Consider the following 15,724-nt stretch of genomic DNA (forward strand, 5'->3'; position numbering starts at 1 on the left):
CGCATGTAGAAGTGGTCCTAGAGGCCGTCGCATTCTTTAAATGTGCGGAATGTCCGCACGTATTTTCCGTGTGGACATTTCGCACACATTACACCATGTGATCCCAGCCTTATTTCTCCCCTATAATCAGCACAAAATTTTAGGACGATCTTTAATAACAAGACACTTTAGGCAACAAAATGTAATAAATCAAGACTAGGGCTACATGGCGATGTTAAGGGGTATTCCAAGTTTTTTTTTCTTCAGCCTTTGAACCCATAATGCCACATTAGGCCTCATTCACATTGCCGTCAGACACGGCTATTCGCAGTTCCGTTGGCAGACCCCATGCAAGTGATCCTGGTAGTAGCTGTTTGCATCTGACCCATTTCAGGGTCCGATCGGTAAAAAAAAAGCCGTAACGTGTCAGATGCAAACGGCCGTTTGAACCTAGTCTTATAATACTGTCCAAGTTATTAAAACTGCTGGAAAATAAAAAATGAAAAAACCTGCAATAAAAACCTGAATGTTGATGTACATACACTCATATACTATACATGGGTACACCAAAAGAAATATGAGGTCACTAATGGAGGTATACAGGAGTGTTTCCATGTCCTGACAGCAGAATTGAGATACCAAATTAAAAAGAAACAGAAAAAGTTGCGCTATATAAGTGCCATAAACTTGGTAGATAAATGATATGAAGTACCTGGATAGAAACAGGAGTGAGGATCCACTCACTTCTTAGGCTAGGTTCACACTACGGAATTTCCACCTGCAATTCCGCTTTGAAATTGAAGGCAGAAATTCCGCTTACTAAAATGTATAGTGTAGTGAATTGGTTTCCGTTCACAAATTCACACTTTGGGATTTGTGAAACGGAATTTGTGAACGGAAAATCCGCTTGAAAATTTCTGCCTGAAGAAAGGGGTTGCTCATTCTTCAGGCGGAAATACTCGCGGAACACATTGCAGTCTATTAGAGACTGCAGTGTCCGCGCGGTCCTAGTGCCGACTGATTCAGTCGGCGCTGACCGCACTCGAAATCTAGGAGATTCTGCAGTGTGAACCTGGCCTTAGTGTTGTGCTATCAGACACAACACTGTAAAGATCCTGAAGGTGAGTATCTTGGGCTCCTCTAGGTCTTCATGGCTGCCCGGCATCAATGGTCAGTCACCCAGATGAACTGTGGTAAGTGTGCAACAGTGCAGATGGGGATCCCATGGGGTCCCTAAAAACAGGATGCAGTGATGGCAGCTGAGGTGCTTGGATTGTCATTTGAGAGCCCGTTCTCCCGTAGGGGACAAATCAGGAATAGTAAAATAAAGATACTTTTTATTGAATAATATGCGACGCGTTTCTCGAGAAGCACCACTCGCTTAGGTCTTATCTACTGTTCTCTTTATTCCGTGGATCGATATGATTAATATAATATGCATGTTTGGATGTTTTTTTTTTTTTTTTTTTGTACTACTCTTAAGAAAAGGTAAAACTTAGCTCTGCAGATACTTCAGATGTCGGGATCAGTATTGATCATGGCTTCTGAAGGATTAAAGGGGTACTCCCGTGGAAAACTTTTTTTTTTTTTTTTAAATCAACTGGTGCCAGAAAGTTAAACAGATTTGTAAATCACTTCTATTAAAAAATCTTCATCCTTCCAGTACTTTTTAGGGGCTGTATACTAAAGAGGAAATGCTTTACTTTTTAGATTTCTCTGATGTCATGACCACAGTGCTCTCTGCTGACCTCTGCTGTCCATTTTAGGAACTGTCCTGAGCATCATATGTTTGTTATGGGGATTTTCTCCTGCTCTGGATAGTTCCTAAAATGGACAGCAGAGGTCAGCAGAGAGCACTGTGGTCATGAGATCAGAGAAATCTAAAAAGTAAAGCATTTCCTCTATAGTATATAGCCCCTAAAAAGTACTGGAAGGATTAAGATTTTTTAATAGAAGTGATTTACAAATCTTATTAACTTTCCGGCACCAGTTGATTTAAAAAAAAAAAGGGAGTACCCCTTAAAGATTTAAACCATCTTTTTAGCTCACGTGTACAGACACTGATGAATGGTGTGGACAGAATATATTTGTTATAAGGTACAATTGTACTGTAGTCACATATTTATTATTTTAACATGCACACATTCATCCTGTATTCATGTCGTTTCTTAATATAGTCACTTTCTGTTGTGACCGGATAATTCATTTCTTCTTTGCAGCAATGTTTTTACATATCCAGTTCATTCCATCCTGAAAACAAAGAACACACGGTTTAATTTTGGTATATAAACTGTAAAGACTGCTGTGATTGAATCTTTCATTCCATCAGCTAAACTATAGTATCCCCAAAATTGTCATTCATGGCATATCCTCAAGAAATGATAAATAAATATCTGATAGGTGGAGTCCCATTTATAGGAAGAATAGAGTTACCCTAAGTCCTATTGAACAAGCCAAGTATACTGTTAGAGACTAGCTATATCTATAGGAAGAGAGGAAGTTCTGTATTGAAGTCTGTAGGAGTCATGGAAACAGACATGCATGCTTTTTGTCCACTTTTTCTCCTCCCTGGCTGGGAGCAGTGCTGAGCTTGTCTGTGCCCTGGCTGCAGTCTGAGATTTAGGACTCCAGCATGAGTCTGAAATCTATAAAAAAAAAAAGGGCTTGCGGCCAGGACTCAAAGTGGAAACTTAAATAAAAAAGAAGCATATTTTTTAATAACATGCTATTGGAAAGTTATTGTGCATACATTAATCTATAATATTTCGAAAGTTGTTTTGATGAAAGGTACCCTTTAACCCCTTAAGGACGCAGCCCTTTTTCGCAATTCGGACCACCGTCGCTTTACGCATTAATAACTCTAAAAGGCTTTTACCGAATATTCTGATTATGACATTGTTTTTTCGTGACATAATCTACTTTATTTTGGTGGTAAATTTTTGTCGTTACTTGCATCTTTTTTTGGTGAAAAATCCCCAAATTTCCTGAAAATTTTTAAAATTTCGCATTTTTCTAACTTTGAAGCTCTCTGCTTGTAAGGAAAATGGATATTCCAAAAATTTTTTATTTTTCTTCACAAATACAATATGTCCACTTTATGTTGGGCTTCAAAGTAGAGCAGCAATTTTCAAAAATTTCATGAAAATTGCAAAATCTGAAGGGACAGATGTTACAGAACTACAACTCCCAGCATGCCTGGGCAGTCTGGGCATGCTGAGAGTTGTAGTTTGGCAACATCTGGAGGGCTACCGTTTGGGCACCACTTTAACAGTGGTCTCCAAACTGTGACCCTCCAGATGTTGCAAAACTTTGGCTGTCTGGGCATGCTGGGAGTTGCAGTTTGGCACCCATTAGGAAGGGCAGTAGTAAATGTCGCTTACTGCCCCCTTCCTCCCCCCACTGTCGTTTCCCTACCTGCGCCGTGATCTCCGCTGTCTCCATCGACGATCGGCGGTCCCCACGCATCTTCTCCTCCAGGTACCGGCCTCCATCTTCTCCCCCCGTTCTGCCTGACATCCAGGAGTGGGCAGAACAGGGGGTTGCCATGGCAACCCAGTGTCCTGCACTGCCATTGGTCATAATCAGTTCTGACCAATGGCAGAGGATAGGAGGAGATCGCAGCACTGCGACCTCACTCCTATCCCTCAGGATGATTGGGGCTGTTACTGACAGCTCCGATCATCCCTATTTTCTGGGTGATCGGGTCACCAGAGACCCGATCAGCCCGGAATAGCAGAAAATCGCATGTCTGAATTGACATGCGATTTTCTGCGATTGCCGACATGGGGGGGTCTCAGGACCCCCCCTGGGCGATGTGCCGGGATGCCTGCTGAATGATTTCAGCAGGCATCCCGGTCCGGTCCCCAACCGGCTAGCAGCGGGGACCGGAATTCCCACGGGCATATGCATACGCCCCACGTCCTTAAGGACTCGGGATGCAGGGCGTATGCATACGCCGGGCGTCCTGAAGAGGTTAAGAGAGAATTTTTCTCTAAAAATAAAAAAGCTTTCAGAAAATATAACTCTTCACCATGTTCTGCCTAGATTTTCACATATTCCTATAATATCTGATTTTTTTAAAAGCTGAAGGAAGAGATGAGCAATATTGGTTCCTATTTCCCCACATGGGTCATTAACCAGCTATCCTAGTCTTCTAAATAGCAACTATACTATAGATGTCTTGTACTGAAAGGCACTCACCTACACCTGTATGGATAAAAAAAAAAATCTTTATTTTAGTCCATAAAAAATAATACAGGTACAACTCTTTCACATCTGGCTTGCATCAACCAAGACATGAAATGGTCATCAGTGTGGCCCCTGTCTTCCTCTCATCTACCCTACCTGCATCGTTTTTAATGAACTGAAATAAAAATGCATGCTGTTATCTGTACAGGTGTCAGTGAGTGCCCTCCTTTTTTATTTTTCATGATGTTCCTGTGTTGATAAGATATTTACTGATTGTAATTCTGCCTGAAGCAGGAGGGGCAGTTTGCATCAAACGACTGCAGTTTTCAGCTAATATTTTTTTTACCTGGATTCCTTCTCCTGAGAGTGCAGAACAAGCCTGGATCTGCCACGTACGGTCCCGGTAAGTGTGAAGGTTCAATCCAGCAGCAATGTCCGAAGCAGGAGCAGCAGTCAGTAAGTCTTGTTTGTTGGCAAACACCAGAAGAGGAACACCAAGTAGACTGTCCTCTTCTATGAGTTCTGCCAGCTCCTAAACAATAAAACTGGTCATGGTAAGCTGGAGTTCATGCTTTAATATTCTTATTTATAAAACTTAACGGGGTACTCTACTGGAAAACATTATTATTATTATTATTATTTTTAATCAACTTATGCCAGAAAGTTAAACAAATTTGTAAATTACTTCAATTAAAAAATCTTAATCCTTCCAGTACTTATCAACTGCTGTATGATACACAGGAAGTTCTTTTCTTTTTGAATTTCCTCTCTGTCTGACCACAGTGCTTTCTGCTGACACCCCTGTCCATGTCAGGAACCGCCCAGAAAAGGATAGGTTTGCTATGGGAATTTGCTTCTACTCTGGACAGTTCCTAAAATGGACCAAGGTGTCAGCAGAGAGCACTGTGGTCAGGCAGAAAGGAAATTCAAAAAGAAAATAACTTCCTGTAGATTATACAGCAGTTGATAAGTACTAGAAGGATTAAGATTTGAAAAACAGGTTTAAAAAGAATGGCCACTAGTGGTTTCTTCTGCAAAGGAACCCAGAAAATTCAGCCTTTTTTTTTTTTTTTTTTTTTTTAAAGGACCAAAATCTGTGAGGGGAGGGGGAGGGAGGTGTGGTTATCTCCATGTTGTGCCTCAGAGCACAGACAAGATGCAGACAGCTTGCAGCCTCTTCTGGAGAAGCATTCACATGCACAGTTACAAGCAATACAAGGTGCTAAACTATTATTTATATGCAAAATGTTTTTTATTTGGTAATTTTATGAACTTATTTCTTGTGTATGTGCACCATATAGGTTCCACATGGTTGCTTTAGGGTTATAAAAAGCATGCACTTTGATTACAAAGCTGTGCATATGTAAAAATCTTTTTTGCAGGTTTTTCTTCTGTCCTTGCACCATATAGTTTCACATGGCTGCATTAGTTATATAGAGCATGCATTCAGCCAATATGCTTTGCAAAAGTAAAAATGTTTGTGCTGATCTCATGACAGGGGAGGGGGGAGGAGAAGAGCTCATCATACTCCAGGGGAAACGCCCCCAGCCTTTGAGAGGAATGTAGAAGACTGATAAGATATACATAGATCAAAAGGTATTTTACATATTAGCACGTGCATATTATTATGCATACAGGTCTTAGGGCACATTACTACACATTACGCTCTGTGCGTAATGACGGGTGATACAGGGGACGAAGCCGCGTGACGTCATGGCTCCGCCCCTCGTGACATCACGGCCCGTCCCCTTAATGCAAGTCTATGGCAGGGGGCGTGACGACCGCCGCGCCCCCTCCCATAGACTTGTATTGAAAGGGGCGGGCCGTGATGTCACGAGGGGCGGAGCTGTGACGTAACGATGCTCCGGCCCCTGTATTGCGCAACATTACGTGCAGAGCGAACTCGGATCCCGGGGGTCCCCAGCAGCGGCACCGCGGCGATCTGACATCTTATCCCCTATCCTTTGGATAGGGGATAAGATGTCTAGGGGCAGAGTACCCCTTTAAGGACTAAGACAATTTTATTTTTACGTTTTCGTTTTTTCCTCCTCCCCTTCAAAAAATCATAACTCTTTTATATTTTCTTCCACAGACTAGTATGAGGGCTTGTTTTTTGCGTGACCAGTTGTCCGTTGTAATGCCATCACTCACTTTACCATAAAATGTATGGCGCAACCAAAAAAATACTATTTGTGTGGGGAAATTAAAAAGAAAACTGCAGTTTTGCAAATTTTGGAAGGTTTTGTTTTCACGCCGTACAATTTATGGTAAAAATGACATGTGTTTTTTATTCTCTGGGTCAATACGATTAAAATGATACCCGTGATTATACACTTTTCTATTATTGTTGCGCTTAAAAAAAATCGAAAACTTTTTAACCAAATTAGTACGTTTAAAATCCCCCTATTTTGAAGACCTATAACTTTTTCATTTTTCCGTATAAGCTGTGGTATGAGGGCTCATTTTTTGCGCCGTGATCTTTACTTTTTATTAATACCATATTTGCTTATACAAAACTTTTATTACATTTTTTATTAGTTTTTTTGGTAATAAAATTTTATAAAAAAGCAGCAATTTTGGACTTTTTTTTTTTTTTTTTTACATTCACGCCGTTCACCGTACTGGATCATTTACATTTTATTTTAATAGTTCGAATATTTACGCACGCGGCAATACCAAATATGTATATAAAATAATTTTTTTACACTTTTTGGGGGACAATTTATGTTTTTATTGGGGGAGGGGGTTTTCAAATTTTTTTTACTTTTATTTTTACATTCTTATGCTGGGTCCACACTACGTTTTGTCCCATACGGGAGCGCATACGGCAGGGGGGAGCTAAAAGCTTGCGCTCCCGTATGTGACCGTATGCGCTCCCGTATGCCATTCATTTCAATGAGCCGACCGGAGTGAAACGTTCGGTCCGGTCGGCTCATTTTTGCGCCGTATGCGCTTTTACAACCGGACCTAAAACCGTGGTTGACCACGGTTTTAGGTCCGGTTGTAAAAGCGCATACGGCGCAAAAATGAGCCGACCGGACCGAACGTTTCACTCCGGTCGGCTCATTGAAATGAATGGCATACGGGAGCGCATACGGTCACATACGGGAGCGCGAGCTTTTAGCTCCCCCCTGCCGTATGCGCTCCCGTATGGGACAAAACGTAGTGTGGACCCAGCCTTATAGTCCCCATAGGGGACTATTTATAGCAATCATTCGATTGCTAATCCTGTTCAGTGCTATGTATAGGACATAGCACTGATCAGGGTTATCGGTCATCTTCTGCTCTGGTTTGCGGGAAGGCAGATCAGAGCAGAAGACTCCTGGAAGGCAGCAGAGCCAGGTGAGGGGACCTCTGTCTGCTGTGCAGGATGATCGGATCACCGCGGCAGCGCTGCGGGCGATCCGATCATCCTGTTAAGTGACCGTGATGCTGCAGATGCCGTGATCTGTATTGATCACGGCATATGAGGGGACCAGCGGGCCCGCGGTTATGCTCAGTAAATGTACGTCCTGCGTCGTTAAGGGGTTAAAAACAGTAAACAAAAAAGTTTAATAAAATATTAATCTTAAAAAAGTTACCACATTATTTAACCAGAATAGTGATCACAGTATATATATAAAAAAAAAAAAAAATAACATTTAAAAATAAATAAATGATAAAATAACATTTTGTTATGTTGCGGCCTTGTGCTATACCCTATAATGAGAATGTGAAAACAGAAGTGAAGGATTTTTTTTGCAAATGGGTTACAAAGGAAGAAATAACATTTTGCATTGACACAAGTATTCAGACTCTTGGCTATGACACTTAAAGGGGTACTCTGCTCAGCGTTTGGAACAAACTGTTCCAAACGCTGGAGTCGGCGCCAGGAGCTTGTCACGCCCCGTCACCTCAATGCAAGTCTATGGGAGGGGGCGTGACGGCTGTCACATCCCCTCCCATAGACTTGCATTGAGGGGGCGAGGTGTGACATCATGAGGGGGCGGGCTATGACATCACAAGCTCTCGGCGCTGACTCCAGCGTTCGGAACAGTTTGTTCCAAACGCTGAACTGTGGAGTACCCCTGTAAAATTTAGCTACTGGGATCTACCATCTTCTTTGATCATCCTTTAGATGTTTCTCCACCTTGATTGGAGTCACCTGTGGTAAATTCAGCTGATTGGACAGGATTTGGAAAGACTCAGCCCTGTCTATATATGATCTCACAGCTGACAGTGTATATCAGAGCATCACCCAAGCCATGAGGAAGAAAGAACTGCCTGTAGAGCTCAGTAACAGGATTGTGTGGAGGCACATATCTAATGAAGGTTACAGAAAATTCCCAAGGGCACAGTGGCCTACATAATACTTAAATGAAAGATGTTTGGAACAGCTAGGACTATTCCTAAAGCTGGCCACTCCACCAAACTAATCGAGGGAGAATGGCCTTAGAAAGGGAGGTGACAATAAGCACAAAGGAGACTCTGGCTAAGCTCCAAAGATCTTGTGTGCAGATGGGAGATACTTCTAGAATGTCACCCATTAGTGGACAGAAAGAAGCCTCTACTCAGTACACGACACAAGACATGTGAAAGTCTGCCTGGAGTTTACAAAAAAAGGACCTGAAGGACTGTGAGAAACAACATTTTCTGGTCTGATGAAACTAAGATTGATTGTTTTTGGCTTCAAGTGTCGTGTCTTGAGGAAGCAAGGAACTCCTCATCACCTGCCGTATACCATCCCTACAGTGAAGCATGGCGGTGGCAGGGAAACAGGTCAGGGGTGAGGGAAAACTGAATATAGCAAGGTATAGAGATATTCTTAATAAAAATCCTATGAAACAGCAATAGAAAACTTTCCGGAGGTGCTCAGTCCGGTACCTCACACAACGCTATTCCAAAATGCATCAAGAAAGAAATATGGATAGTACTCACAGGTATCTTGTGCATATCATTCTTCTTTATTTATTGTGCAGTCATTGTTAAACAGTGGCAATCTGACAATGGCATGTTGTGGCGGGAGGGGTGGATGCAGGAGCAAAAAACTATCGGTGTGCGCTCTTTATGCATTCTGACTAAAAACCTGATCCAGAGTACTCAACTACAAAATACACCAAAGTTTACCATCTAAGAAAATGTGGTGCCGGGGTGTTGCAATGGTGTAGCAGGGTCTGGTGGTATTAACCCTGTGGGGTAAGGTGTTATTAACCCCTGATTAGTCGTGACGCCAGGATATGGTTGCTTCGGTATAAGGCCCTACCGACAACCATCCCAGAAACGGCAGGCAATAAAGCAATGTCCACAGCAGGAATTGTAAAAGTAACTGGAACTTGTACTTGGAATTCTTATTAAAAAGTCTTTACAAATATGCAGTTTCTCTCGAGGCAACCGGGATGAAGGATACCTCACAGGCTTGCTGGGACTTGTATTGAGATGATTTATGCAGGCCACTGTGCTACTAATATTATTCTTGCATTGAGTAGTAGTGACTAGAATTGTAGATAGAGCTTGATAACTCACGTTTTGAATTGGCTGCAGGTTCTTTAGGCTTTGGCCTAGCTGAGATGGATTTAGTAGGTGCGGGTATTGTGCTTGGCTAAAATCCAGGAGATGAGAGAGTTTAGAGACTACAGACCCTTATATACTAGGGGGGCCAGACTAAAACCCATTGGTTGCTAAGCTAAGTGGCTCCTGGTTCACATGACTAAACTCTATACATTTATACAACTTTATGTATAATGAACTATATGTACACAGCACATTTACAATGCATTACCAGAAGGTGAGCAAGGGGCGAGCTCTGCAGGAGAGCCCTATGGACTGCAGGGACTCTTCCTAATGGGACCTAGAGATGGCACAGGACCATGTCCTGTACGGGACACCGCAAAGACAATGCCCATAAGCCCACAGTCAAGACACAGGAGTGGCTTAGGGACAAATGTCATTGAGTGCATGGCAGAGCCCTTCATAGAACCCAGTTAAACATTTCTGGAGAGAGTTGGAAATGGCTTCCACTGACGGTCCCAATTCAATCTGATAGAGATTAAGAGTACTGGAGAGAAGATTTGTAGAAAATCCCAAAATCCCTTGTGGCATCATAATAAGACTGGAGGCTGTAATTGCTTCCAAAGGTGCTTGAACTAAGTAATGAGTAAAAGGTCTGAATACTTACGTCAATGTAATATGTTAGTTTTTCCTTCATACTTCTTCATATCATAATTCTGGAAGTACCAGGTGAGTCTCCAGGACTTTCATTACATTTCCTGATTACATTACTCTAAGGGTACGTTCAGATGTGCAGATTTTCGCCGCTGAAGGACCTCCTATATGCTGCCTTTATATGTGCCTGCTCGGAGCGGCAATACGTGCGAGTCGGAACGCACATGCGCAGTATACTGGCACATCGCAACAGCTCTCGGCCTAGCTCATTGAGCAGGGGAAGCGGCCGCGGTGTGTGTGAGTACACTGCACATGCGCGGCGACTCGCACATCGCAGTGTGTCTGCTCGGAGCGGCGTATTGCCGCTCCGAGCAGGCACATTTGAGGGCACCATACAGAGGTCCTTCAGCGGCGGATCTGCAGCGTAAAATCCGCACGTGTGAACGTACCCTTAGGCTGCAGAAATTGTCCTTAGCAAGCATTTATTGTGGCCTGAGAGAAGAGTGAGGGTGGAGAAAAGACATAAGTGCGGGGGCAGGGAGAGGAGACAGGGTAGACAATGGAGGGAAGTTTTCTTGTGGGCTGAGAGAAGAGTGAGGGTGGAGAAAAGACATAAGTGCGGGGGCAGGGAAAGGAGACAGGGTAGACAATGGAGGGAAGTTTTATTGTGGAGTGAGGGTGCAGCAGCAGAGAGAGGGCATGGCAGCACTGTTGCAGTGAGGAGTGCAGGGAGTATGACCAGCCTATTATAGCTGGTGCTTCATGAGACTTGGAGAGCTGGATGGCACACAGTATGCATGCCACTCAGCTTTCCCAGTCTCCTAAAGAGAACCTAAACATGGCTTTCCCAGACAGATATTCTCTTTAGGAGACATGGAAAGCTGGATGGTAGGCAGTACACAGGGCTCACAGTACTCTTCTAGCTTTCCCAGTTTCCAGAGGAGATTATCTGTCTGGTGAAGTAGCCATATTGCAGACATGAAAAGAAGTAGCAGATGTGACTAAGCTGCAGTATTTCCTCAAATGATAGTGGTATAATTATTGATGAATTCATTATTGAGTATTTTAAGGTATAAAAATGCCTCCAATAAAAAGTAAAGCAATAGGCCAAGTGCATTCAAAGGCAAAACATGAAAAGACTCATCTTGTATTTGTAGATATTTCTGTACAGATCTATTAATTTTACATAGAGGCATTATTTGTGTCTAATACACATTTATTTGTCATGTTGTCATCATTTCTGACTCCAGTCATCACATACCTGACCTGTTTCCTCAAATCGTTTACGATCGGCGCTGTCGACCACATAGATCTACAGAAAAAGAAATAAAAGTATTATATGCATCCTAGTAAGACACTACCACCTGTTATTATAATATTGTATACGACTTTAAAGTGGTACACCACCCCTAGACAGCTGCCACGCCCCCTTCAATAGACTTGTATTGAGGGGGTGGGCTGTGACATCATGAGGGGCGGAGCCGTGACATCACGATGCTCCGGCCCCTATATCGCCCGTCATTACGCACAGAGCGAGTTTGCTCTGTGCAGTAATGACAGAGGGGTGCTGCAGCTGAGATCCCGGGGGTCCCCAGCGGTGGAACCCCCACGATTAGACATCTTATCCCCTTTAAGATGTCTAGGGGCGGAGTACCCCTTTAAGGGTATGTTCACACTGAATGTTCTCAGAAGATCTGCGCTGCCTGTAATGGTTGCTAATTTTGCATGTAATTTGCCACTGAAATTAACCCTTGAAATCCCATGAATGCTTATTCTTTTGGCAGAGTCAAATCCATTGGCGGAATTTCTGCTACAGGACTTCTGATATTTGAACTGAGCAGCAGCTTCCTATTGAGATCAATAGGAGGCTGCTGCAAACAAAATCTGCTAGGAATATGCTCTTGGAAACTCTAGGGGAATATTTGTAGTGTGGACAAGCTCTTATGATCTTCCCTTGATCAGGCTTCCAGTAAGCCTGAGATTCTGCATTCCCATTCACGCTTGCGGAAATTCAGAAGTGTGAATGGGAGTAGGGAATCCCATAGAAGTCTATAGGTTTTAATTTGAGGCGGAATTCCGCAAACAGAAATTCTGCCGTGTGAATAGACCCTAAACCTAGGATGTGATACCAGAATTTTTCTTCATGTTACAGTTCTTCCCCCATTAACCAATAATAAGAGATATGCTGTATCTCTGTCCTCTTTAGTTGTCACATCTAGGGCAGACATTGTTGTCTAGTAAAGTAACAAAAAGATGTGTAATCACAATATGCCCCTAGCCAGTTTTTGGACACTGACCACAGCACTGGTAATGTGCAGCACTGGTAATGTACAGCACTGGTAATGTACAGCACTGGTAATGTGCAGCGCTGGTAATGTACAGCACTGGTAATGTACAGCACTGGTAATGTACAGCACTGGTAATGTACACCACTGGTAATGTACAGCACTGGTAATGTACACCACTGGTTATGTACAGCACTGGTAATGTGCAGCACTGGTTATGTACAGCACTGGTAATGTGCAGCACTGGTAATGTGCAGCACTGGTAATGTACAGCACTGGTAATGTGCAGCACTGGTAATGTACAGCACTGGTAATGTACAGCACTGGTAATGTGCAGCACTGGTAATGTACAGCACTGGTAATGTACAGCACTGGTAATGTGCAGCACTGGTAATGTGCAGCACTGGTAATGTACAGCACTGGTAATGTAAAGTGCTGGTAATGTGCAGCGCTGGTAATGTACAGCACTGGTAATGTACAGCACTGGTAATGTACAGCACTGGTAATGCGCAGCACTGGTAATGCGCAGCACTGGTAATGCGCAGCACTGGTAATGTACAGCGCTGGTAATGTGCAGCGCTGGTAATGTGCAGCGCTGGTAATGTGCAGCGCTGGTAATGTGCAGCACTGGTAATGTACAGCACTGGTAATGTGCAGCACTGGTAATGTGCAGCACTGGTAATGTACAGCACTGGTAATGTACAGCGCTGGTAACGTACAGCGCTGGTAACGTGCAGCGCTGGTAACGTGCAGCGCTGGTAATGTACAGCGCTGGTAATGTACAGGGCTGGTAATGTGCAGCGCTGGTAATGTACAGCACTGGTAATGTGCAGTGCTGGTAATGTACAGCGCTGGTAATGTACAGCGCTGGTAATGTACAGCACTGGTAATGTACAGCACTGGTAATGTACAGGGCTGGTAATGTGCAGCACTGGTAATGTACAGCGCTGATAATGTACAGCGCTGGTAATGTACAGCGCTGGTAATGTGCAGCGCTGGTAATGTACAGCACTGGTAATGTACAGCGCTGGTAATGTAAAGTGGTGGTAATGTGCAGCGCTGGTAATGTACAGCACTGGTAATGTACAGCACTGGTAATGTACAGCACTGGTAATGTAAAGTGCTGGTAATGTGCAGCGCTGGTAATGTAAAGTCCTGGTAATGTACAGCACTGGTAACGTACAGCACTGGTAACGTACAGCACTGGTAATGTGCAGCGCTGGTAATGTGCAGCGCTGGTAATGTGCAGCGCTGGTAATGTACAGCGCTGGTAATGTACAGCGCTGGTAATGTACAGCACTGGTAATGTGCAGCACTGGTTATGTACAGCACTGGTAATGTGCAGCACTGGTAATGTGCAGCACTGGTAATGTACAGCACTGGTAATGTGCAGCACTGGTAATGTACAGCACTGGTAATGTAAAGTGCTGGTAATGTGCAGCGCTGGTAATGTACAGCACTGGTAATGTACAGCACTGGTAATGTACAGCACTGGTAATGCGCAGCACTGGTAATGTACAGCACTGGTAATGTACAGCACTGGTAATGTACAGCACTGGTAATGTAAAGTGCTGGTAATGTGCAGCGCTGGTAATGTAAAGTCCTGGTAATGTACAGCACTGGTAACGTACAGCACTGGTAACGTACAGCACTGGTAATGTGCAGCGCTGGTAATGTGCAGCGCTGGTAATGTGCAGCGCTGGTAATGTACAGCGCTGGTAATGTACAGCGCTGGTAATGTACAGCACTGGTAATGTGCAGCACTGGTTATGTACAGCACTGGTAATGTGCAGCACTGGTAATGTGCAGCACTGGTAATGTACAGCACTGGTAATGTACAGCACTGGTAATGTAAAGTGCTGGTAATGTGCAGCGCTGGTAATGTACAGCACTGGTAATGTACAGCACTGGTAATGTACAGCACTGGTAATGCGCAGCATTGGTAATGCACAGCACTGGTAATGTGCAGCACTGGTAATGTGCAGCACTGGTAATGTACAGCACTGATAATGTGCAGCACTGGTAATGTACAGCGCTGGTAATGTGCAGCACTGGTAATGTACAGCACTGGTAATGTGCAGCACTGGTAATGTGCAGCACTGGTAATGTGCAGCACTGGTAATGTGCAGCGCTGGTAATGTACAGCGCTGGTAATGTACAGCGCTGATAATGTACAGCGCTGGTAATGTGCAGCACTGGTAATGTACAGCACTGGTAATGTGCAGCACTGGTAATGTACAGCACTGGTAATGTACAGGGCTGGTAATGTGCAGCGCTAGTAATGTGCAGCGCTGGTAATGTACAGCACTGGTAATGTACAGCGCTGGTAATGTAAAGTGCTGGTAATGTGCAGCGCTGGTAATGCGCAGCACTGGTAATGTACAGCGCTGGTAATGTAAAGTGCTGGTAATGTGCAGCGCTGGGAATGTACAGCGCTGGTAATGTACAGCGCTGGTAATGTACAGCACTGGTAATGTGCAGCACTGGTAATGTACAGCACTGGTAATGTACAGCACTGGTAATGTGCAGCGCTGGTAATGTACAGCACTGGTAATGTACAGCACTGGTAATGTACAGCACTGGTAATGTACACCACTGGTAATGTACAGCACTGGTAATGTACACCACTGGTTATGTACAGCACTGGTAATGTGCAGCACTGGTTATGTACAGCACTGGTAATGTGCAGCACTGGTAATGTGCAGCACTGGTAATGTACAGCACTGGTAATGTGCAGCACTGGTAATGTACAGCACTGGTAATGTAAAGTGCTGGTAATGTGCAGCGCTGGTAATGTACAGCACTGGTAATGTACAGCACTGGAAATGTACAGCACTGGTAATGCGCAGCACTGGTAATGCGCAGCACTCGTAATGCGCAGCACTGGTAATGTGCAGCACTGGTAATGTGCAGCGCTGGTAATGTGCAGCGCTGGTAATGTGCAGCACTGGTAATGTGCAGCGCTGGTAATGTGCAGCACTGGTAATGTACAGCACTGGTAATGTGCAGCACTGGTAATGTGCAGCACTGGTAATGTACAGCACTGGTAATGTACAGCGCTGGTAACGTACAGCGCTGGTAACGTGCAGCGCTGGTAACGTGCAGCGCTGGTAATGTACAGCGCTGGTAAT

The 15,724-nt window shown here is 43.9% G+C and overlaps 1 protein-coding gene across 2 annotated transcripts in view; it reads right to left on the reverse strand.

Moving 5' to 3' along the window:
* Positions 1-1,949: 1,949 nt before the first annotated feature.
* Positions 1,950-15,724, reverse strand: part of LOC130369580 (ADP-ribosylation factor-like protein 3) — a 59,104-nt gene continuing 45,329 nt past the window's right edge. For both annotated transcript variants that reach the window (XM_056575001.1, XM_056575000.1), the window contains exons 5-7: positions 11,570-11,620; positions 4,514-4,699; positions 1,950-2,229 (exon numbers count right to left, since the gene is read on the reverse strand). In XM_056575001.1, coding sequence (XP_056430976.1) covers positions 2,182-2,229; positions 4,514-4,699; positions 11,570-11,620 — 285 coding nt within the window. In that variant the 3' untranslated portion in view covers positions 1,950-2,181. The remainder of the gene's footprint in view (positions 2,230-4,513; positions 4,700-11,569; positions 11,621-15,724) is intronic.

This window comes from Hyla sarda, chromosome 4, assembly GCF_029499605.1.
Source record: "Hyla sarda isolate aHylSar1 chromosome 4, aHylSar1.hap1, whole genome shotgun sequence".
Taxonomy (NCBI): Eukaryota; Metazoa; Chordata; class Amphibia; order Anura; family Hylidae; genus Hyla; species Hyla sarda.